Here is a 23,900-nt window from a genome sequence, read left to right on the forward strand (position 1 = left end):
TGTAGAATTTTTGTATCTTATCTTGTGGAACTGCGCAAGATAGAAAAAGGCAGGCTTCTCTTGGAGCAACTCACAAACCAGTAGACAAAACTAATACCTCCTCCTGTAGGAGTTTCACAACTTTTTATTTAACGTTTAACGCTTCTTAGTTTTTCAGTAAAAATGAAACTCGAGATAAGTTTGTTTGTTTGCTTGTTTTCAAAAATGGCAACAGAATTCAAAATAAATAAAATGGTGTTAAGAGTGTGGAACTTTCTTCCCCAGAAACTTTTCAGTCCTTCACAGCGTTGCAGATCCCTCTCTAACCCTGCGCTTTCGCACCATGCGTTTCCGGACAGTGTAGGTCATTTGAGGTTTTGGCACCGAGTACCACAGTGTTTGACTCTTCTTTTACAGCAATCTATCTTCTTTAACTGTGAGTGAAGCGTCATATTCCAGGACGTGAGCACTATTATTTCCTTGCCTTTTTACAGTTAGTGCATTAAAAACATGACTCAACTTTAAGAGAACAGGGGCCTTGCCTGTCTCCCTTCTTTGACTATAGGAAACAAGTCTAGGATTGGTTTATCTTCCTTGTCCGACTACGGGAAGTACGTCCAGAATTGGTGTAAAGTCAAAGCAGGGCTCCTATGCGCACAGCATGTTAGATACATGTCTACTGCAGTGCAACATGCACTTGAGCGTATTTTAAGCAGAAAAACTAAGAAATAGGTCAAGACGCGCAAGAAAACACAGCAGAGCTCTGCCCCCCCGGGGTGCCCCGCACCCAAGGGTGCCGTGAGGCCTGACAGGTCCCTTCCAAAGCCCTTCAATCCCCACGTCCTTCACTGAGGACAGCAGGAGGGCGGTGTGAGGAGGGTGCTCGCCCTCCCCGCCCGCCCCCTCCCTGCCTCCCCGCCCGCCCTCGCGTTTCCTGTGTCCGGGCGGAGGAGGTTTGTCCCAGCGCCGCCGCCGTCCGTCCCCCCAGCGGCTGCGCCGAGCGTCATGGCGGCGTCCCTCTCAATGTCAGCGGCTGCGAGGCTCCGCGCGGCGGCCCGCCTGCCGCCCGCCAGGTAACGGCACCGCGCCCGGACACCGCCCGCCGCCACGCAGCGCCCGGCAACGGCGGCACCGGCACCGGCGGCAGCGGCGGCGGAGGTGGAGGCGGAGGCGGCCGCGGCCCGCGGGGGGGGGGGCCGCGGGGCCTGAGGCCTGCCCGGGGCCGCCGTGAGGGCACGGCCGGGCCGTGTGTCCGTGTGTCTGTCCCGGCCTCACGACCGCCGCCGGGCCTCCAGGAGGGGCAGGGGGGGGTCGGGGATGGCCCTGCCCGGCCTGCGGGCGGCCGCCTCGGCTCCTCGCGGCGCCGCCGTCCCGGGGATCCCTGCCCCTGTACGGGCACCGTGGCGCTGCCCCCTTCCCCCCCCCCCCCCCCCCCAATCCCCCCGGCAGCTCTTAATTTCGTGTTAGTTTTTTAGAGGGCGCGTCTCTGCTCCTCCTGCCTCCCCATTCGCCTCGAAATAACACTGGAAATCACCCTATAATTTTTGCTGCTGCTGCATTCTTTTTATTTTTTTATTTTTAAAATATGTTTATTATTGTTATTATTGTTATTGTTATTATTGTTTTTCTTCAGTAGAGAGACCTCTATCGAAAGTCCAGTGCATGGCCCGAGCTGTAGCTGAAGGTGTGCGCGCACGAGACAAGGGTTTGTGAGAGCGCCTCTGGTCAGGCAGGAAGACGTAGTTCGAGGCACTGCCCTACGATTTTGAGGGCCTCCAGTGCTACGTTCATTTTTAAATATAAAAGTGGTTTGTAGAAAGTTACAGTGGCTCTTAAATCTGTGTATGTTTACATATATGTATGTAAACGTATACACCGGGAACTGTACATACAGGCAGAGGAAAAAAAAGGACTACAACCATACTATTTTTTTATGCATTCTATGCTGACAGTGCCTTTAGTCACTTATTCCTTAAAATGACACCTGTTTACAGTTCTGAAAATTAATCTTCAGTTTCATAGAAACACTTTGGAACCCAAATATAAATTTAGGAATTCCTCTGTGATAATGCAGGAACTTACTGTTCCCGTTCCCTTGTTTCTGCCCTCTGTTTGGTCCTCTGTGGTGCTGATACAACTGTTCCCTGTACCCTGTAAACTGTGTCAGTCAACTGATCCAGGCTAAAAATAGCTTTGTTTGTTTGTTTGGAAGTTTTACCACCCTACCTCATAAGCATTTATTCTAAAACAAACTGTAGGATGTAGCAGGGGTAGGAAGGGAGCAGCATGGAGGTGTGAGGTAGGGGCTCTCAGGTTGGTTTTTCTTCCAGGAACAGGACCTCTGAAATCATGCCTCAGGTTCCCTCCCTGCCACAGAAGTATTAGTGTCCTTATTTTTTTTCAGTAAAAGAGAAATTGGAGATGCTCATCTCGGAGGAAGTTGAACTTGTGTTTCACATTCCTTGGGAACGTCACCTGATCATAAATCTTCAGGTGGCTTGGAGAAGATGCAGGGAGAAGTACCATGAGTCTCTCTTATGTAGAATTTAACACATTTTTGCAATCATTGCATGTTAGACAAGTGAGAATTAAATTTTCCTTGGAATCGGGAAACCTGGAGTACTGTGTCAAATTCTGGGCTGCCTGGTACAGGAGAGACATGGAGCTACCAGAGAGAGTTCAGTGAAAGGTCGCGAGGATGAGAAAGGAACTGCGACCTCTGTGCTGTGTGGAACAGGACTGCTCACTAGAAGAGAGCCTAGCTTGGTGGGATATTACCATTATATAACTATCTGAAGGGAGGATGAGATGGGCCAGCCTCTACCCAGGAGTGTTCAGTGATGGGATGGGAGGCAGTGGGCACAACCCGGCACACAGGAGGCTCCATCTGAGCACCAGGGGCCCTTCTGTGCTGTGCGGATGAGGGAGCCCTGGCACAGGCTGCTCAGACAGGCTGTGGGGTCTCCTCCTTGGGTATATCCAAAAACTCCAGGACATGTCCTTGAGCAGCCTGTTCTGGGTGTCCCTGCTTGGGCAGGGGTTGGGCCAGATGGACCCAGAGGCCTCTGCCAGCCTCAGCCCTTTGGGGACTCTGTGAAACCACTGAATTACAGATTCATGTTTCTTGCTGAAATTACAGGAGTGATACGGTTTATTGTTTGACCACTGTAGGATTAAAGTTAAAACCTTCAAGCAACAGTTCTATTTGCGGTGGGTTTGTTTTGCAGTTCTATTTGAGGGTTTCTTTTTTTTTTTTTTTTTTGTTATGTTTGTTTGTTTGTTTTTCATGCAAAACAAGTTTCTCCAACAAGTTCTCCAGTTTTTGGAACAGAATAGTAGTTTCTTTCTGATTTTGAAAACAGTTCCCAAGATCATTTTCCAGTAGTCAGAAAAGATTATATTCTGATTTCTGTGAGTTATATTTGACTCTTACAAGTACTACATGTATGTCTTCCTGTAATGCAAAAATTGAATTTATCAGTGCATATTTAAGCACTTTAGAATACACACGCCTAAGTTGCTTGGCATTTCTGAAGTGTTGACTGCTAACACAACAGGGAAGTAAGTCTTCAGTCATAAGTTAGGAGCACATACAACAATATTCCTGATACCTTTAGGAAATAGTGTATGCCTCGTTAAAATCACTGAAGCAGCAGTTACTGAGTCCATCACTCTTCTCTCTAGTGGTGACTATTAACAGGTGGCTTGAGCTGTTACACAAAGTAGAAGTGCCTTTTAGATCAGTTTTGAAACTTTTATACTGTGAGATCTGTCAAATTTAATGATCTTAAAATTATGTTGAATATATTCAGAGTTTGACCTCTTTGGGAAGAAGGGTATACCTAGCTTGTCTGTCTTACTGAGTTACTTCAATTTTGACCTCTAAGTTAAGCTCAGCCAAAATTTGATTTAAGGGTATAATTTAAATAGCACAGGTCTTCAAGTTTCATGTGAACAGAAATAGAAAGAAAAACAATAGAAGGAAAACAAAGGAGGGACTGTCTTGGGAAAGACTGCAGTTTTGTCATGCGGTAGAGAATGTGGGTAGGCTGAACTGGGAACAGAACACTTGAACTTCTGTGATGGAGTGACTGCATCAGTTGACAAGGGAAGACCGACCAATGTCATCTACCTGGAATTCTGCAAGGCCTTTGACATGGTCCCACACAACATCTTTATCTCTGAATAAAGCGAGATGGATTTGAAGGTGGGCTGGTCAGTGATAAAGAAATTGTCTGGATGGCTGCAGCTGGAGAGTGGTGGTCAATGGCTCTGTGCCCAAGTGCAGGTTGGTGACGAGTGGTGTCCCTCAGGGTTCTGTCCTGGGACTGGTGCTGTTTAATACCTTAAGAGGAGCATGGCCAGCAGGGCAAGGGAGGGGATTCTCCCCATCTGCTCTGCTCTCATGATTCCCCACCTGGAGTCCTGCGTTCAGCTGTGGGGCCCGTAGCACAAGAAGGACTCAGGCCTATTCAACTGAGTCCAAAGTAGTGCCACAAAGATGATCAAAGGGCTAGAGCCCCTCTCCTCGAAGACAAGCTGATGAGGTTGGGATTGTGCAGCCTGGAGAAGAGAAGGCTCTGGGGAGACCTTATTGGGGCTTATAAAACTTTTTATATGAGCAGATAGGAGAAGGGGGAATGGTTTTAAACTGAAAAAGAGGAGATTTACATTAGATGTTGAGAGGGCATTCTTCACTCAAGAGTGGTGAGGCCATGTCACAGGTTGTACAGAGAAGCTGTGGATGCCCCATCCCTGGAAGTGCTCAAGGCCAGGCTGGATGGGGCTTTGGGCAACCTGGGCTGGTGGGAGGTGTCCCTGCCCATGGCAGGGGATTGGAATTCGGTGGTCTTTAAGGTCGCTTCCAATCCAAACAATTATGTGATTCTGTGCTCTGTGTTTGACAACAAACCAATTTCTAGTGAACTTTGGAGCTATTCATGCCAAAGCTGCTTAGCATTTGAGAGTCTTGTTGTTTCACAATGTATTGTAGTCAAGATACAAAGATTCTCATTTCTGTTGCAGAAGTGGAATATTTTGTGTATGGAGGTGTAATACCTGGCTATACTGTCCATACGTTAAATATGTTAATTACGTTAATTTAATAATGGATTTTTCTTGTCACTTTTCAGTGATAGATGATGGTTCTTCAGAGTGTATTCCCTGCCTCTTGTAATGGTGTTGTAAAGACTGAGGATGATCAGAAGTGTTTTGCTAGTTTATCATCATGGACACCTGAGGTTATGAGAGTGAAGAGATAAGGACATCTGTGTAGTAGGAAGTCAGTTACTCAGTTCATGATGTATGCTGAGGAGAATCCGGCAACTTGGATTTAAATCCATTTAAATCTTATTCTTGAGTTGGCATTTACATTAGCAAGAGGGTTTGCTCAGAACAGAATGAGACAGGAAGCCGTTTTCGTGGGAAAATAAAGAACTTCTAAATGCAGAAGAAGCCTATCAAATTGTTCAATTACTACCTTGTTCTTTCATCAGTAATAGATTTATTATTTTTTTCCTCAGAATAACTAACTTTTACATATTGCTGTCTTTTTTTAATTATTATTTATTGTCTTCAAAATAGCATTAGCTTTTTTTACACGTTCTTAAAGTATGCCTTAGTAGGCAGACTTCAGACTTCCCAGAGATAGCTCTGCATTGACCAGAGAGCTGCACAATAATTCACAAAGCTCTTCCTGTTCCTGGCTAATAGAAGCACTGTTTAGCTAACATTAGTGCTAGCCAGTGTGACTTTTTTTCAGACTTTGAATAAGTAACATTTGGCAGCAATTCTTTTTTATTATTATTATTTCAATCACCTGTTGTGCATGCCAGCCATGTACTGTCATATGCTGTACAAGATAGTGTACATGTGGTGTTGTCAGGTTCAGACAAACCAGAAACTCTGATTTTTCTTTAACAGACATTAGTTCTGCGGCATTTAACTTAACCAAAATTGATACCAGTGACTAACCACATCTGCATACACTGTACGATTAAAATTTCAAAATAAGATCAGGGGATAAAGTTCACAGACATCTTAACCTTGTGGTGTAAGTTTCTTTTGGTTGTTTATGGGAGAAAAAGACCTTTGAAATACATAATTAACTTGGATTTTACAATTTTATTTAATTACTTTAATTTCTGTTTTGTTTTTAATGCATATCAGAGAAGTTATGGTGAATCAAACTACACTACCACAGTAGTACAACTGCAGACTGAAATGCAGAACAAAGCTCCAGGGAGTTTCTTAGTCATAAGATTACAGTGACGTGGAGGTTTGGAGCACACTCAAGGTGAAAGATGTGGAGAGACAAACGGACACAGCAAGGGGAGAAAAAAATGAAAAACACTGCAGCTTGTACAGATAATGAAGATAAGTTTAAAAACAAGACTCCAGGCAGCAGTGAATCTTCATCTGATCTTGCAGACAGCCTCGAGAAACAGTTTGGAAGAAGTAGGTGTTACATATATCTAAGTGTATAGTTAATTTAAAATCCATTCTTTTTGACTCTGTCCACACTGTTCAAACAATGATTGTGTGGATAAGAGAGTCTAGCAGTTACATCTTGAGTATTCACTATGTCTGAAAGCATCATCAGTGGTTATTTTTTATTGTCACATGCCTCTTGAATCATCATCTGGTCTCTCTTTCACATGAAGGAAGAACCTTTTCCTGCATCAATTTTTCATGCTTTGACAGGGAGATTTCTGACAAGTAGGATAATTCAAGACCTTTTGCAGTACGTTATGTAGGATGTCAAAATCAATAATCCTTACTTGTTTCTGTCCTGCAGTATTTGACAGGCCAACAGCGTACTGTGTTATTCATGACTGGTATATTGTTCATGGCTATGCATGAACCTAGTATCATGCATATCTGCACAAGGCCAGAGCAGCTCTGGTGAACCAGAGTAGTGTTTTAAATCTCCTGCTTTTGGCAGTACGGGGAGCAGGGTGAAGGACTGTTCCCTGCTTCCATTAGGGTGGAAAGAGGATGCTTTGGAAAGACCACACAGGGAACAGGAAATGTAATGAAACATTCAGAACATTATAATGTTGCTGTCAAAATGAAGAATTCTGTCAGAGATGAGAGAAACACACAACAGAAAAATACCATTTCATGTTATTTAGCCTTCTTCTAGTTCTTGTCCACATCCTTAATGTTCTACGGGACTCCCATAACGTTTCTTAAATTTTAGATAGCTTCAGTGTTGGTCCAGGTGAGGAAGAGGATCATCAGAAATATGTGGAAACAGGAGGGTCAGATGGGGAAAAGAGGTGGGGAGGGCCAAAGTTTGAGAATAGGGGGAAAGGGTGAGAAGTGCTGCTCTGGAAATGACTTTTTCTGTTGTAATTGGAGAAAAGTAAATAGTGCAGGAGATGATGGTAGCAAAGCATACCTGATGAGACTTCTTAAATTGCTACTCACAGTTGAGCATATAACTTGGAATGACTTATTTTAATTTTATTGTTTCCTTCACTTTTGGAATTAGAGCCCCAAAGAGGAAGATAGAAGGAATGACAACCTCTTTAGCAAGAGAAGGTTTAATAGAGAAAGGAAGACCTTTAAGGTATGTTTGTATGGAAAGATAGCAAGTAAATGAGGTGTGTGTTTGCTTTTGCAGTAAAACAGTTGAAAGCAGTGCAACAATTCCGTTTGAGTTTAGAACTGTGGGTCACTGCATATCTTTAAGAAAACATTATTTCATTCTAAAATATATTTTTTCCTATGTTTACTGATCTGTCCACCTACTGGTCTTCCTTCTACTTTGAAGATTTGAAGTGGAATAGAGAATGAGTGGAAAAAAAAAAAGAAAATAAAAGAAGGGGGCAGAGGTGAAGTTTGTTGGCACTAATATCCTAAGACAGAAGGACATAATATTTTCCTTAGGGACTAAACAGTTTAAAATAGGTTTTGATACTGTGTTTGAAAATGATGCCTATTTTGGTTTAAAAATACAAAAACAAAAATAAACAAATTCTTTCATGGAAAAGGCTTTTATGGTGGTATTTCCTAATACCAAATATTTGGTGTCTCTAAGTTTAAGAGAAGTGTTTTTGTACAACATGTTACAGTGACTTCAAACATGAAATTTATAGATTAAGAAATGCCATATGGATACAAGAAGGGGAATTTGAATGCCAGCTGTCAATAGATAGCATTTCAAATCTATGTGAACAAAATAATAAAATTTGCTTTAGTTGCAGTGGTTTAATATATACTGTTCATTATCTGGGAAAAACTTCTTGGGTTGCAAAATAACCTTGATGTTCCCGTAAAGTAGGTTTGATATTTATGATTCAGTTACCTATCTTTTTCCACTGTAAATCTAAACTCAGTGCAGTATCTATATGTGGTTGCCCAGAAGATGATTGTTTTGGGCTCGTATTTCTGACTGGTAGGAGCTGTCACCTTTAAAGCTGTTCTTCACAAAAGCAGGTACTAGCAAAATGTACAAGTGAGATTCAGAAGAACTTAAGTTCCAAAAATGAAGTAACTCAAGAATTTAATTGCCATCTATCCCAATAGCATGCTACTCTGGCCTTTCACTTGCAACTAGCTACAGCCAAATTATTTATAATGCATCTAGCATTCATGCTATATATGTAGCATTTCTGTTTTGCAAGGAAGCAAGTGCAGTAGGAATTGTTAGACCAATGTATAGGTCTCAGTATGTTAGACCAATACACTAAGTCTCTCTGTGGCACTGTTGGTAATTTCACCTGTTCTTAAGCCCACGTTGACAGATGGTGAGGATAGAAACACTAATTAGTTAATATGACTGATATTTTAAATTTTTGGTCGTGTTCTCAATTTTCAGTATTGCTATTGCTGACACCTTCTTAAGTGACAAATCACCTAGTTAGAATAGTAATAATTTCTAATCATCTGCAATCTGTGGTAGTGTCTGACGCTACTCAGAATCTGTGGAATCTGTGGACATTAAACATGTTTGAAAACAATGTTAGGCATAAGATAAGTTTCTGGGAAAACAAAAGCAAAATCAGTACTCAGTTCTGTCTGGGAGTAACAGGTAGTCTCATTCGTAGTTACGTTTTATCTTAGCGATGCAAAAAAGTATTTGTTTTTAAGCTTGTGCATTTTTGAGTATTTAAAAACAAACTCTGTCTGCATTTTTTTTTGTTACCGTAAGAAATTAAACTCATAGTACTCAAAGAAAATCTGGAATTGAAAGATTTTCTACCTCCTGCAACAGCTATTGATTTTTATGCTATTGAGCAAATTGGCTGTTGTATAAAAAATTGGCCGTTGTAAGAGAAAAGTTATTTGTATTGAAATGCTAAGCAGGGAAGATAAAACCTATTATAAAAAGGATTTTAAAAAAATTAGAACAAGTTTAAAAAAAACTTATTTTATACTAACAGTTTCAGAAAATTTTATAATCTACCAGAGGTTATTTGTATAGTTTCATCCATGTACGTTTTCATTCTCACAACAATACAGTGGATTTTGATAAGCTTTTTAAAATTTTTGTAAGAATTGGATTCTGAGTATGTCACAAAGTATACACCCAAGCTGTTTTAAGATTATGTGCATTATTGTTTCTAATAAAAATACTGTTAAGCTAGCAGGAGGCAAGCTGAAAATTTACCGTTGCCTTCTTTATAATGCATGAGTCCTAAGAAATGAATCACACACTTTTGTCTGAATTTTTAAGTGCAGTTGCTCCCTACTGCCCAGTATAAAAGTATGTTTTGGTACTGTTTTATTAACAAGCCACTTTTAAGCAGCAGTAATCTGTGTATGACTTAATCTTCCCTTGACCCGTGACTGATGTTGAGGAAGTAAATTAACTTCTGACTTGACTAGACAGACTGTAGGCAGTTCCAGAATGTGTGTGGGCAAACATTTCTTGCAGCTGTTTATTCTTGCAGTGTTAACATGAAAGATCTCATTAACAGCTTCTACTTATATTTAAAAATCATATTTGATGTATTTTATATAAAATATTTGAAGTCTGATTTTTTTTGAATGTGTACAGTACAAATATAATTATTCTGATATTATCATTTGCTATAAATCTAACGAGGTAATGTCCTACTAATGTTAGTGATGCCATAAAGTCCAAAAGAAATTCTTGAGCCATAGAATAACTATTTAATTTTTCATCTTTTCTGTGTATTTCAGTAGTTTTAGTTAGAGATTTTTATGAATATTGTATCTGAGTTCAGTAATCTTCAGAAGTACCATTTTTTCTTTACAAAACTAGAGGTGTATTTTGTAGCTATTTAAAGACCCAACAATAAACAAGTGTCTTACTACCTTTAGTTAGAAATACTGTGTTTTAAATTAAGGAAAGAAACAGCTCTTCATGCAGTAGTTTTGACTGTTCTGTCATGTATTCAAGGCATATTTGTATGTGCTGCATAAGTTATCAAGGGAAATTCTGCAGCAGTGATGTTTTGTCATACGTCAATGTTGATTGTGCCTACCAGAGAAAGAGACAAATAATCTGAATGTTGTTGTCTGAACTGCAATTCAAGAATAAGGTTTGCATTTGAAGCACCAGTTTTGCCTTAAGGGTTTATTCCATTTAAGAATAGAGTGAGTAATAGCAAGGCTAGTAGTCTCCTTTCAGGGAGCTAATAACTACTCATACAGTAGGACTATGAAAAGAGACTAGCAAAAGGAAAGAACAGTACCAGTGGAGGAGAAAAGAGTCAATGTATAAATAAGAGTACAAGGAAACACACAAGTATGGTAGCCAATTATTATTTTTATCTCAAAGGTGAATTCTCAAAAATTGATTGTAAGATTGTAATAGCTTTAAATGGAAAGAAAACGCAGTAAGATAATTTTGGAACAACAGTGTAGTCATCCATTCTTTTAAAGCAGACTTCATTTAAGGAACTTGACAGTTTCACATTACCCTCGTACCACAGCATAGTTTATCCCTCATCAGTAATTGTCTGAGGACTGCAAATGTTTGTACGATATGCTGTAGAAGGAAATACTTCTGTTTATGAACTAGAGCTATGTAATCACTACTTGCACTTAAGTGTAGAATAGCATTTGAAGTTCTGATGTGATAACTTCTGTAAAACTTAATTTGGAGACACTTAGGCCACGTAGGTTGCAGCCAACCATTTGTTTTAACCTAAGGATGGATGGGTTTTGTAGAAGCTAATTAATCACACTGGTTCCCACACAGGAAAAAAATGTGTGGTTAGTATCTTATGAGAAAGTGGTAAGATATAAAATCGGTCATTATAGAGAAACTAGATAAAAATTAAGCCCTTTGGTTTGACTGCAAAGTAATGAGGCTGAAAAACACATGCAAATATATTACATGCAGTTGATGAATCTGAGTTTAATAGAAATTAATGAGCAGCAGGAAGCTGCAAAGTCTGGCAGAGTCTTCCCTTCTTGCCTGAAGGGAAGGCAAGTTGGAAAGCAAAGGTTATCTCAGCAACAACAGGGCCCTCACTGACCAGGACACAGTCCTACAGCATCTCAGCATGAGCAGAGCTAGGTGCAATTGATAAAGTCTGTCAACAGTTCCAGACACAGCTAAGTGATAAAAGCAAGGTCCAGCGTCCATCCAGAGTGTCCAGTCAGGAGCAAAAGGAGACAAGAGACCGGTTTGAAGACAAGCTACAATGTTTGTCTCAAGTCCATCCAGGCAACAGGGTAGAAACGTGGTTGGAGCCATGCTGCAGGTTTGGGGGTTGAGGGATTGAGACAAGACCCTAAGTAAGGACTGGAGACTGGTAGAGCTAGTCATGTCACTTGGGTAGGGAACAAGACCCAGAGCTGAGCTTAAACGGAGCTTCAGGTGTTCACAGAGGCTGTGGGTGAAACTGATCAGAGTTACTATGGCCTGTTAGTGCCCTCAGGGCCCTGACACATGGTCTGGCAGCCTTGGTTTTCATGCTGTTAATGTTAGAGAACAAGCTGATGTGAAAACTCAAATCATAATTGTTCTGCCATATAAGATGGCACCATTGGTTTTCTTCTCTGCATATAACTCAGTAGGCAAAGAGTTACTGAAGTATCATCATAGAATAGTTTGGGTTGGAAGGGACATGAAGATCACCCAGTTCACATCCCCCACACCATGGGGGGAGGTCTCCCAAGAGCTGACAATAACAAATAACTTGTTTTTTCCACTCAGAGGTGTATGGAATAGATGAGTTGGAATTATTTCAATGGAGGAATAATTTGTACAGGCAGAAGAAGAAAAAATGGGCTGTGGTTAATTAAGCTGTGTGGTATTGTGGAAAGTAGCAAAAGCAGATGGTAATTGTGGAATGGTGACAGTTCGAGGAGGAATTGAGGACAATAATTTGACCTCAGGAAGGAAATTGAAGAGTAAGGTGGCTGAGATGAGGTAAATTGGACAAAGCAAGGGTGAAATAATATTATCCACAATGTTAACTAGATTATCCCATTGCCATCTAGAACAACTGCTGAGAGCATATAGTTCTGAAAGTGACCTTATGTATGTCATGTTCCATTTGTGAGCCATTTGGCTGTGATGTTTATGAAGTACTACAAACAAAAATGAATAAACAGCTCTGGAATACATTTTTTTTTAATAGCTGCCCAACAGCTGAGGCATACTAGCCACATAGATTCATTGACTTTTGTGAACTGTTACAAACAGTAGTTTTGCATTAGCACTTCAAGGGATTGGTTCTCTTTTTTACTACATTTCAATAGTTTACAGTTTAAATGTTTGGTGACACTAAAGTAAGAAAGAATTTACCTTAATTTGTATGCTATATTTTATAGATTGAGATTAGTGTAAGATTGTTAGAGTATCTATTACATAAACCTGTATGCTCAGTCAAATAGGAGGGCAAAATCAAGAGGACAAAATACAAGACCACACTATGCCATAAAACATTTTGAGTAAAGATTCTTGCATGTTTGCATTTTTTGTTTAGTTTTACATAATTCAAAGGCTCTTGTTCGAAATGCTTAGGCTTCCCTAACACAGAGGTGGGCTGTGGAACATTAGTTTCATTCCTCACAGTTTTGGAATTAAACCCTTTGACTTTTGTTGTTCTTGCTATAAAGAGAGCACAGTTTTTAGTTACTGTCCAGTTATGTGAATGCCTGAATGTGTATGTGTGGGGAGAAATTTGACATTTAGTAAGCACAAACAAAGCAAATATGTCACCTGTGTATTTTGTGTTTACTCCCAACAGAATTTTTTCCCTCTTCCTTCTTAACTTTATTAGGTTTTCTAACTAGATATCATAAAATTCAGTTGATAGTTGATAATAGGCTATGCAGCATTTCTAGTATTACTTGCCTTTCAGATGACTTGCCTACTGAAGGTCCTCAGCAAGCTGTGATTTTCAAGTTGTGATCTGCAATGAAATTTCTAAGATTAGGTCTTATTCTTTAGACTAGCATGTAATGGAATTGCTGATCAGCAGCTGTACAGTTTAGAGCTCCTCTGCCACCTGACAGCAAATGGACATCTTATAAATGATATATTCTATTTCTGAAAAAGTATTAGCCAAAATCTCCTTTCTTTCCTAGTGAGTTTTGTGATTTCTACTACAAAAAATACTTAAATATTTTTGGGTCATTCTTAGCATGTAAATCTCCTCTGTCAAAAGTGTTTCCAGTCTTTTCACCACTGCTGGCTAGGATACTTTGAATTACATGCATATAGGGAACTAGAAGCACTTGCATGACTTTGTTCTGAAGTTTATTTGCAAACAAAGACTGAGTTTACATCCTAGAGGTTTGAGAAAAGAGTCTGGTATCAGCCTGGGGCTGGCTCAGAACTGTTTCAGGACTTGGAGCCCTTGTTTGCCTGGGTGCTGACATGAACTGGAGCTAGTGTGGATTTTTGCCCCAAATATTCCTCAGATCAAGCAGTTTTCAATGTGTAAATGCTTGTGCCATGCATTCTGCTGTTTGGCAGTGCTCAGGAGCATGGTAGAGACACTTGTGTAACTGCAGGAATAGTTTGAGCCTGTGTGTGTTTTCTGCCAGGCTTTTGCTGAGCCACAGGAAGGGCTGCACTGCTCTTTGCTGTGTTCCTGCTGGTGGCGGCTCACAGAGCTGGCGTTTGTCCTGGGGACTTCACTGGGGTGCCACAAGTGGCTGTAATGCTCTGGTCCTAGATGTGTTGGGAACTGGAGCTGTGATTGCATATTGCTGTGATTCGACTGGTGCCATGGCAGTCACTAGCATTTCTTTATCCATGGGGAAATTAAAGTAGAATCCCGAAGAACTAAGATCTGTCTGTTTCCTTCTTAATAAAATATTTAGTGCTTAGAAGTATTATATTAATTCAATTTCCAAAAGCAAACCAACTTAACATTTTGCTTTGGTAATACACATTAAGTTACAAACCACAACTAGAATGCTAGAAGTTATTTCCTTGTACAATTAGATGCCCAGTGCTTCTTTTCATAAATAGTTTTTTCTAACAATAAAGCGCAATCAGTTCCTGCCCTGATTTCCAAACCCACTTCCAGAAATACATGTTTTTTCATATGACCTTCTATGTTTATGTTCTTATGCAGTATTTATATATTCCTATTTCAATTTTGGCCTTTTTTTTTTTTGGTACACAATATAGAAATTTCATTACTTTAGATTAAGTAAGTCAGTATTCCTTTCATTCATTCAGAAATAGAACTTACAGTGTTTATAATTCAATATCATTTTGCAGGCAAAGTAAAAATTATGATATGCCATTATTGTCTGAAAATGTAGTTATAAACGGGGAACTTGCTTCTCTTCCAAATCCCAAAGTTATTCGTGTGGGTTCATACTGCAAAATAGAACTTCATGGTCTCCACATGTACTGTTTGGCATTATAAACTATCCCATATTTTGTTTATTTATGTTTATTTTTGTTGGGATGTTATAAAAATAATAAAAGTATCCTGGAAAAAAAATAAAATATCAGTGACTCTGATAAGGAAGGCATTTTCACTTTAGTTACAGTATAACAGTAATAAATTTTCTACTGAGGAAGCATTATCCCGCTGTACTTAAGTTCGTCTCTCAAAAGTTCAACTTTACAAGCTATCTGTATAAAAATGCAGTATATTGGGCCTGAATACCATAATCTGTACTGTATCTGACATGATGTAACAGGCAGTCATTAATGTCTGCATTTTACATGAACAAACATTATGCTAATTTGTTTTTAGTCTACTTAATTGTAGTGTGTGACTAGGTTAGATGTTGTGAAAAGTTCTGAGCTGACAGTTTTTCCATATTCTTGTTGAGAATTTCAGGGTGGCTATATGTTGTGAAGCTTCTATTCTTCATAAATGCCTTAATATATGTAAAAAAAATTTGCTTTTCTAAGAATGGTTATCTCATTTGTGCATCAAAGGATTCAGTTCTGCCTCTACATACACACATCTTCTGGTGCTCTGGTCATTCATTATCAGAATACTTAAAACTCCATTTAGACTTACTTCTTAATGAGTGCCTGCATTTTTTTTATGAGGTGCATGAAGTTTTCTCTAGGACATTGTTTCATCTCTGTTGTGATCTGGTTACATGTGCCATGATAGCTGGTTTTCTTTAATATATCTCCAACAGTTGACCAAAAGGGGGTGCTAATAGATCAAACAGTAAGATGTGTTGCATGAAGAGGTTAAGGAGCCTTTTTTTCCTGCAACTAATTCAATCTTAACTCCTAGATTAGTACAGGTAAATATAAGTTTTTGCATCTGGGTGTCATATATAACATGCTAGTGGCAGTGGTGCTTTTTGTGGAAAGCAGATTCATGCGTTGAGAATATGGCTGCTTGTCATCTTTTGCTAGGCTTGTGGGACTTCCTTGTGACACTTCCTGGTGTTCTCTTCTGCAAGACTTCAATGTATTTTGCTGCATATGTAGTTAAATAAACAAAAGCATGTAAGTGTTAAACATTGGTTGTTGGCAGATATTTGAGAACTTCAAATTTGGTGATTTTTACAAGTTGACTGTAGATATCCAAAGTTACCAAGATAAATGTTTAAGCCAGACACCTTAGTTGCCTTCATCCAAATATCACGGAAGACTTCCGTTTTTGACTGTTTGGTTTCTTCACTTCATCAGAACTGGTTAATTAATGCCATCAACAGAGCAGCGACCTCTTAATTGTCAGAAGGGAGAAGACATGTCCCTGAAAGCAAGGAGCTCTGCTATGTCCTTATTCTATGGCAGGATAAGATGGTTGAGAGACTAGTACCTGACATATATTGTGGTGAAGACTAAAGAACTTCAAATGGCTTCGTAATGGACCTCTCCATTTGTGTAGTTGAGATGCAGATCGTATTTGTGACTTCACCGACTGTAGGTGGGGAGTAATGTCTTCTCATAGAAGACATGCATGTGGTTAGTTGATCATATAATTTATTTTTCCAAAATAAGTGAAACTTATATAATTTTCTGCAAATTCACATTTTCTCTAGTATTCATCATTAATTCATTCACTGTTACTGAGCTAGTGTGTGAGTCTTTTTACAAGTATTTAACAAAAAGACTATTTAGTGTACTCTTTGCCAAGTTTCTATGTTTCTACTCTTTCTATTGAGTATAACTTTGAATTTACTATGGGAATCTAAAACAATAAGTTGTAGCCTTAGCCCAGTCTGGATGTAATGTTCCAGCCTGTAACGCCATTCTCAAGAACAGTGCATTATGAAAGAAAAAGTGACCTTAGCTTTTGTTTTTTTTTAAATTCCTAACACCAAAACCCAGAAATGTCATTAACATGTATTGTTTTATAGCAGATCTTAAAGCTGAGTTCATGCTGTGCTGGGCCATGATTAAACTCATGCTTTAAAAAAGTATTATAAATAGTTATTTTTTAAGGGAAAAGCAGAAAGTAATATAATAAAATGATAATAAATTATAGGATTACATAATGATAATTTTGGAATTGATTATGCAGGATCATGTAGATCAAGTTTAAGGAATTTAAATGCCCAACACAATACTCTGGGGGTGGGAAGGGAGAAAATACCACTTTTGTAATTGTAAACCAAATGACATTTTGAATTGTTCTTGTTTTTGTGTTTTTTTTTGAGCAAAAGAACTTGCTATAGGTTCATTCAAAGTTAGTCATGTTTGTGGAAAGACAAATATACCTTGTTTGTGTGACAGACTAATGTGTAAAGAACACGAAAGGTATCTTCCATTAAGACAATGGCTAGGAGATTTAAGAGAGAAAGTATCCTTGGGGCGAAGGGAGATGGTACTAGATGCATCTTAACCAGCTGTAGCCAGTCCTCTTTAATGGCAGAAATAAAACTAGAGGCTAGGAGACCTTGGTTTGCTACAATCCAAGAAGCTGCAGAGTTGATTAGCTGCATGAGCATGTGAGAAAGTACCAGGAAGATTATAGAGGACATGAGTGATTTTTCTATAAAATATTAATTTTACTTCTAAGTAATTTTGAGGGTTTTTTTTTGTATCTTTTGTTTTAGAAGACTAATTATTCTATTAAAAGTCAGTCACACCTCTGTTTGTGGCAAGGTCATGGGTCACATCCTCACAGAAATTCTGCTAAAGTACGTGGAAAATAAGGAGGTGATTGGTGACAGCCAACATGGCTTCACTAAAGGCAGGTCGTGCCTGACAAATCTGGTGGCTTTCTGTGATGGTGTTTCAGCATTGGTGGATGGGGGGAGAGCATCTGACATAATCTATAAGGGTTTGTGCAAAGTATTTGATGCTGTCCTATGTGATATCCTTGGCTCTAAATTGTAGAGACATGGATTTGACAGGTGGACAATAGTGAGTAAGGAATTGGCTGGATGGTCGCACTCAAAGAGTCACAGTCAACAGCTCAATGTTCAGGAACAAGATTAGTAACAAGTGGTGTTTCTCAGGGGTTGGCATTGGGACCAGTGCTGTTTAGCATCTTTGTTGGGGACATGGACAGTGGTATTGAGTGCACCCTCAGCGAATTTGCCAATGACACAAAGCTTTGTGGTGCTGTATACATGCTGGAGGGAAGGGATGGGAGGGTCCAGAGGGATGTGGGCAAGCTTAAGAGGTGGGCCTGTGCAAACCTCATGGAGTTTAATGAGGCCAAGTTCAAGGTCCTGGGTCAGGACAATCCCAACCACCAATACAGGTTGGGTGGAGAATGGATTGAGAACAGCCCTAAGATGGACATGGGGGTGTTGGTTGATGAGAAGCTTGATATAACCTGGCAATGTGTGCTTGCAGCCCAGAAAGCCAACCGTATCCTGGGCTGCATCAAAAGAAGCATGGGCAGCAGGGTGGGTGGTGATTCTCCCCCTCTGCTCTGCTCTCATAATACCCCACCTGGAGTCCTGTGTTCAGCTCTGGTTCCCCAGCACAAGAAGGACATGGAGCTGTTGGATTGAGTCCTGAGGGAGGCCATGAGAAAGGTCTGAGGGCTGGAGCAGCTCTCCTACAAAGACAGGTTGAGCAAGTTGTGTATTTTTTTTTCAGCCTGGAGAAGAGAAAGCTCTGGGGAGACCTTACAGCGGCCTTCCAGTACCTAAAAGGGTCCTACAGGAAAGCTGGGAAGGGACTCTTTGCCAGGGAGTGGTGTGACAGGACAAAGAATGATGACTTTAGGTGAAAGGATAGGATATTTAGGTTAGATATAAAGAAGGTTATTTTTTTTTTTTACTAAGAGAGTAGAGGAGGTTGCCCAGAGAAGTTGTGGATGCCCCATCCCGAAGGCCAGCTTGGATGGGTCTTTGAGCATCCTGGTTTAGTGGGAGTTGTCCCTGCCCGTGGTAGGGGGATTGGAATTAGATGATCTTTAAGGTCCCTTCCAAACATTTTGCGATTCTATGAAACCAGGCTTTTGCATTTAAAAGCTTGTTTTCTTCTTCAGTATCTCACTAAGAAAAATGCTTGGGCAGATTCACAATGGATCTGGCCAGCTTGGAATTTCATCGCACTGTTTATTAGATAGTTAAGTTTGAAGGAAGTTTGATCTGTATTTTGAATAGGAGATGAATAAGCCTGGAAGATAGCAGGGTGTATTGTTGCTATATCTAAAACTTTCTACAGAGTTTCTGAACATTAGAATTAAATTACATTAGAATTAAAGGTCTGTTTATTTAAAATATTTTGTTTATGGTAATTTTAAATCAGAGCTTGGTTTGTCATGGAATGGTAGAAAATAGGACTCGAAGATACCAACATGGGGAAAAAAAAAAAGCATAAGCAGTCAAGAAAGGCATGGTGTTGTAACATGAAGCTATATTGCTTAGAAAGAGAAAGGAAGAAAACAGATTCCTGTTCCAGAGGTCAAAGAAAGGAGAATCGTATGAGAATGGAACAGTAAAAAGTGTATTTTACACTTTTGCAATTTGGTCTGTCACAAAAAGCCACCTAAAGGTCCATGGTGTACGTGGGCAGAGGCAAGTATTAATTGGGAATTTTGTATGAGTTACTTTATTGTTGGGGACAGAATAAAAGGTTGAAACAGAGTAGTCACCTAAGTGATTTAGATTTTATGTTCATTTAATTTGAAGGTTAAATAAGTGTTGTCAAGATTAAGGGGAGATATGAGTGATGAAATGATATTTCTTGTCATGGGAGTTTGAAAAGAGAAGATATGAAAGAGGTTTGTTTCATGGTTATCTCCTCAGTTAAGTTAGGACTTGAAAGTGCTCTGAGTTTGTGTCACTGAATGGGGAGGAGGTGTTGACTCTTCTGGGGATAGAGATGCCTTGTGGAGGGGTCTTAACCAATTAGAGGGCTGGGCAATCACCAACAATATGAAATTTAACAAGAGTACATGCCAGATACTGTACCTGGGAAGAGGCAAGCCTGGCTGTACGTACAGACTGGGGGTTGAGAGGCTGGAGAGCAGCTCTATGGAATGGGGTCTAGGTTGACAGCAAGTTGAGCCAGCAGCCAGTCATACCCTAGGGTGCGTCGGGCACAGCACGGCTAGCCAGTCGAGGGAAGGGATTGTCCCACTCTGCTTTGTGCTGCTGCTGCCTCACCTCCAGCACTGTGTGCGGTTTATGGCACTACAATATAAAAAGGGTATTAGATTATTACAGAGTATCCACAGGAGGGCTACAAACATGGCAAAGGGTCTACATGGCAAGATGTATGAGGAGCAGCTGAGGTCCCTTACTTTGTTTAGCCGAGAGCGGAGCAGGCTGAGGGGAGGCCTCATGGCGGCCTGCAGCTCCCTCACGAGGGGAGCGGAGGGGCAGGCGCTGAGCTCTGCTCTCTGGGGACAGTGACAGGACCCGAGGGAACGGCATGGAGCTGGGACAGGGGAGGGTCAGGCTGGGGGTTAGGGAAAGGGTCTGCACCCAGAGGGTGGTCGGGCACTGGGACAGGCTCCCCAGGGCAGTGGCCACGGCACCAAGCTGCTGGAGATCAAGAAGCATTTGGACAACACTCTCAGGCACATGGCCTGGTTTTTGGGTGGTCCTGTGCAGAGCCAGGAGTGGGACTTGATGATTCTTGTGGGTCTCCTTCAAGCTCAGGATATTCTGTGATTTTGTGATTAAGTGTCTGACACTAGGGACGAACATGCAATGAATGAAACTTGTTGAAAATGAAACAAGTGCTCTGGGAGTCAAGTAACGCTTTCTATTAACTTTGAAATAATAATATTTCAGATCACATGATATTTCAAAGTTGCTGCTATATAGGAAAGCTCCAGGGTACTTCCCTATGAGAGATGCAACAAATGGCAGTGTCAATAGCGTGTCATCATTAAAGCAAAGCTGCTGTTTTATGTTGTCTTACACGGAGAGACCTCCATGGACTCCAGATTCTTAGTCTAGTCCAAATGCCCATTTACAACCAGTTTTCAAACATGGAGTACTTACAGAAAGTTCCAACTCACTGTAATCTGGGGCTGGACAGAAGTCTGCATATTTAAGGAAAAAAGGTTGCAAATTCCAGTGGCAGGTGAGCTTTTTCAAAAATCCTGTAGTCAAGTGAAATGGCCTTTGAAAAGTTATGAAGAGGAGCAGAAATTGACTTAGGCTAGTAAACTGTCTGTCTGCTTTTGAAGAAGAAGAGCTAAAACATCACAGACAGCCTTCCAATTCATCCCATCTGATGGAGACACCTTGTGCAAATAAATTAGCTCCTTCTGTATGCAGTTTTGCACACCTTTAATCTGATGGGATTTTTACCAGTATCAGTAGTTTCCTGTTGACATTTATTTTTTTTCAAAAAGGCAGAAATTTCCAAAATTAACAATTACCTGAATAATAAGGATGTCAGGTGACATAATGCTGAGTGGAAATAGGTTTGGAAGGGCATGGCATGAAATACATTACATTTTGTTCAAGTTGCATCTATATTATAAGGATAATGTGTGATTCTGATCAGCCTAATTACTCCAGTCCTAGCTTACATAAACCCTTCACATGTTCATCAGACCTTTTCACAGAGCAAGGTTCTGAAAACTTCCTGATTTATATCAGATTATTTTCTATCTGGAAAAGATCAATTTGATTGTATGGGCCAATATTCTTTGGCCATACATTAAATAACATAGTGAATACCATATCACATGGTGTTCTAGAATAACCGTGGAATACTATTTTGATACTAAAATTCCTGGGATGGAGGAAGAAACTTATTTTCCCATCGCGGTGTTTTGCCTTGTTTAATGTTGTGCGCTTTCAGCTGCTTCCCACTGGAACTTATGTAATACTCCTGTTAAGAAACTTTTAGGATAACTTCATATTGGGCATGGTTTTGAAGAAGGACTATCTAAAAGCATCTTCATAGTATATTGCAGTTATAGTTGTATCCTGTTTGCATGACATACTTGTTCGATATGTGCAAATTAAAAAATGACAGCTGTGTTGTTCTCTGAACCAGAGCTTTTGAGCTAACAAAGTAGTTATCATTTAGATGTGAAATTCTTGCACTCCCTGGCTTCTGCCAGAACTATTACTTCAAAATACACTTGCAGGCAAATTTTGTCATTTCAGATACGTGTCTGTCCATATCAGAAAGTGGAGTGATTCTATAAACTTTGTGCTTTGAGTTCATTTTTCCTGACATGGAGGCTTTTTGTTGTTGCTATTTTCAAATCAAAGATAATTTAATCGCATGTATTCTATGTTAGAGGTATAGATTGGTGGGAATCTGCATTTGAGATATTACTGGACTGAACTTTCTTCCATTTGTGTAGATCTGTAAGATTTTTGTGGCTTACTCGATAGTCACTGATTTTAAATTTCTTTCTAGTGTAGGTTTTACCTCCTCAAAACTTTACCATGCCAGTATTGTCTGAAACTTGAATGCTCATTTTGTTAATGTGTTAAATCCAGTACAGCTATTCGTTTGTTATGTGGAATTATGACTGGCTTTTTCCAAAAGATCAACTTAGTATCTTCAAATGTGGCACAGAGGGACATGGTTTAGGGATGGGACACAGATGTGGGGACACGGGGGGACATGGTTTAGTGATGGGACTCAGTAGTTCTTGTTGATGGCTAGACTTGGTAATCTTGAAGGTCTTTTCCAACCTAGATCATTCTGTGGTTCTGTGAGTCTATGAAGTGCATTTTCACCAGAATCCACAAAAATTGGAGAGGGATTTAAGACTAGAAGATGTGGGTGGATGCATGCATTATAGGGACTTTTCCCATGGCTACACCTTTCATGTTCTCATTGGCCTTGTAAAATGCTATGTAAAGTACACTGTTGTAATTTTTCAGGTTTTGAATGACTGCGTGCAAGTTACCTCATCCCAATATGCCCTTCAAATTATTGAATGTGAAGTGGGGAGACATTGAATTTTGATAGTATTGCAGATTTTTTAGTGTCTTGGAATTCTGCTTCAAAAGCTGTGGAGTTTTTTGTGGAGGCAATTGTGGATGGTTTCCTCAAAAGAGAGGTAAATGTTATCAGTAGTATTAAATTACTAGAAGTACAGTTGTAAGCATCCCATAGAGAAAGTTCATTTGCATTTGCAAGTATGTCTTGTTTCCCAAGTCTGGTAATCTGAAGAACAGTTGAAACTAAAGTGGCTTAGCCCCTCTTACTGTTCAGTTATTTGTATTCTTGCACTATTGTGCCTCGTTTGTTTAAAGTGACCTTAATTAAATGTGAAGCACACTACTAACTCAGAGAATTGTGCTTTCTGGCTTGTTTCACTTGCTGTTGAGTTATTTTGCCAAAAGATGATTTGCACTCAAAAGGCCTTATCCTGACATCAGTGACATAATGCAAATTGATGACAAATTTTGTTTCTCAATTCAGTGGTGGGGGATTGGGTTCCATATTTCCATCTTCACTTTGCAGGTTTAGCAATTATGCAGAAAGATTAATCATATTTCTTGGAAGCTAATAAGCTGGCCCGTACTGATTCAGGAGTGCAGCAAAATAATTGTGAGCTTTGCCCACTCAGAGATAAAAAAAAATTGTATTTGAATTATCAGTTTATTATTTTTTTCCTTTAAAAAAAAAAAGTTAATATTCTGTTGTTGAAGCCTAGAACTGGAGCTTTCCCATTACAAAGAGGTTTAAGATTTTTTTCCTCTGATGCCATCATTTTAAGGATCAGAGTTCCAGAATGCTTGCAGCAGCCTTGTATTTTTCTGTCTGTTCGTGACAAACCAGCTACTGTACATTCATATAGAGCAGTACAGTCCTTGCCACTGGCAGTCTCTCTGTGACAGAGAGCCTGTAGGCTGACATAAAGTGCAGCCTGTTGTGAACTGCTAAGTGGGAGTCTGCCAAAAACTCAGCAGACAGAACTAATTGGGGAGAAAAAGGATTTTTGTGCCCTCATCTCTCCCTCTTCCATTTTTTTTACAAGACGGATATTGTTAAAGTAACTTGTTTATGTAAGATTTGTCTGCCTCTATTTTCTCATTGCATGAATCATTTTTTAACTTCAAGTCTTGCACCGCAGGTCACTGAGCACTTCCACATGGCGGCTGGCACAGAACCAAACTCGAGACACGCAACTCATCACAGTTGATGAAAAATTGGT

The 23,900-nt window shown here is 40.0% G+C and overlaps 1 protein-coding gene across 2 annotated transcripts in view; it reads left to right on the forward strand.

Annotated features, from left to right (window-relative positions):
* The first annotated feature begins 894 nt into the window (after window positions 1-894).
* Window positions 895-23,900, forward strand: part of NDUFS4 (NADH:ubiquinone oxidoreductase subunit S4) — a 47,096-nt gene continuing 24,090 nt past the window's right edge. The window contains exons 1-2 of one of the 2 annotated variants that reach the window (XM_038170577.2): window positions 895-1,052; window positions 23,820-23,898. In XM_038170577.2, the coding sequence (XP_038026505.2) occupies window positions 985-1,052; window positions 23,820-23,898 (147 nt within the window). In that variant the 5' untranslated portion in view covers window positions 895-984. Of the gene's footprint in view, window positions 1,053-7,484; window positions 7,553-23,819; window positions 23,899-23,900 lie in introns of those variants that run through there. The other variant, XM_038170578.1, reaches the window with a different exon arrangement.

Source organism: Anas platyrhynchos, chromosome Z (assembly GCF_047663525.1).
Source record: "Anas platyrhynchos isolate ZD024472 breed Pekin duck chromosome Z, IASCAAS_PekinDuck_T2T, whole genome shotgun sequence".
Taxonomy (NCBI): Eukaryota; Metazoa; Chordata; class Aves; order Anseriformes; family Anatidae; genus Anas; species Anas platyrhynchos.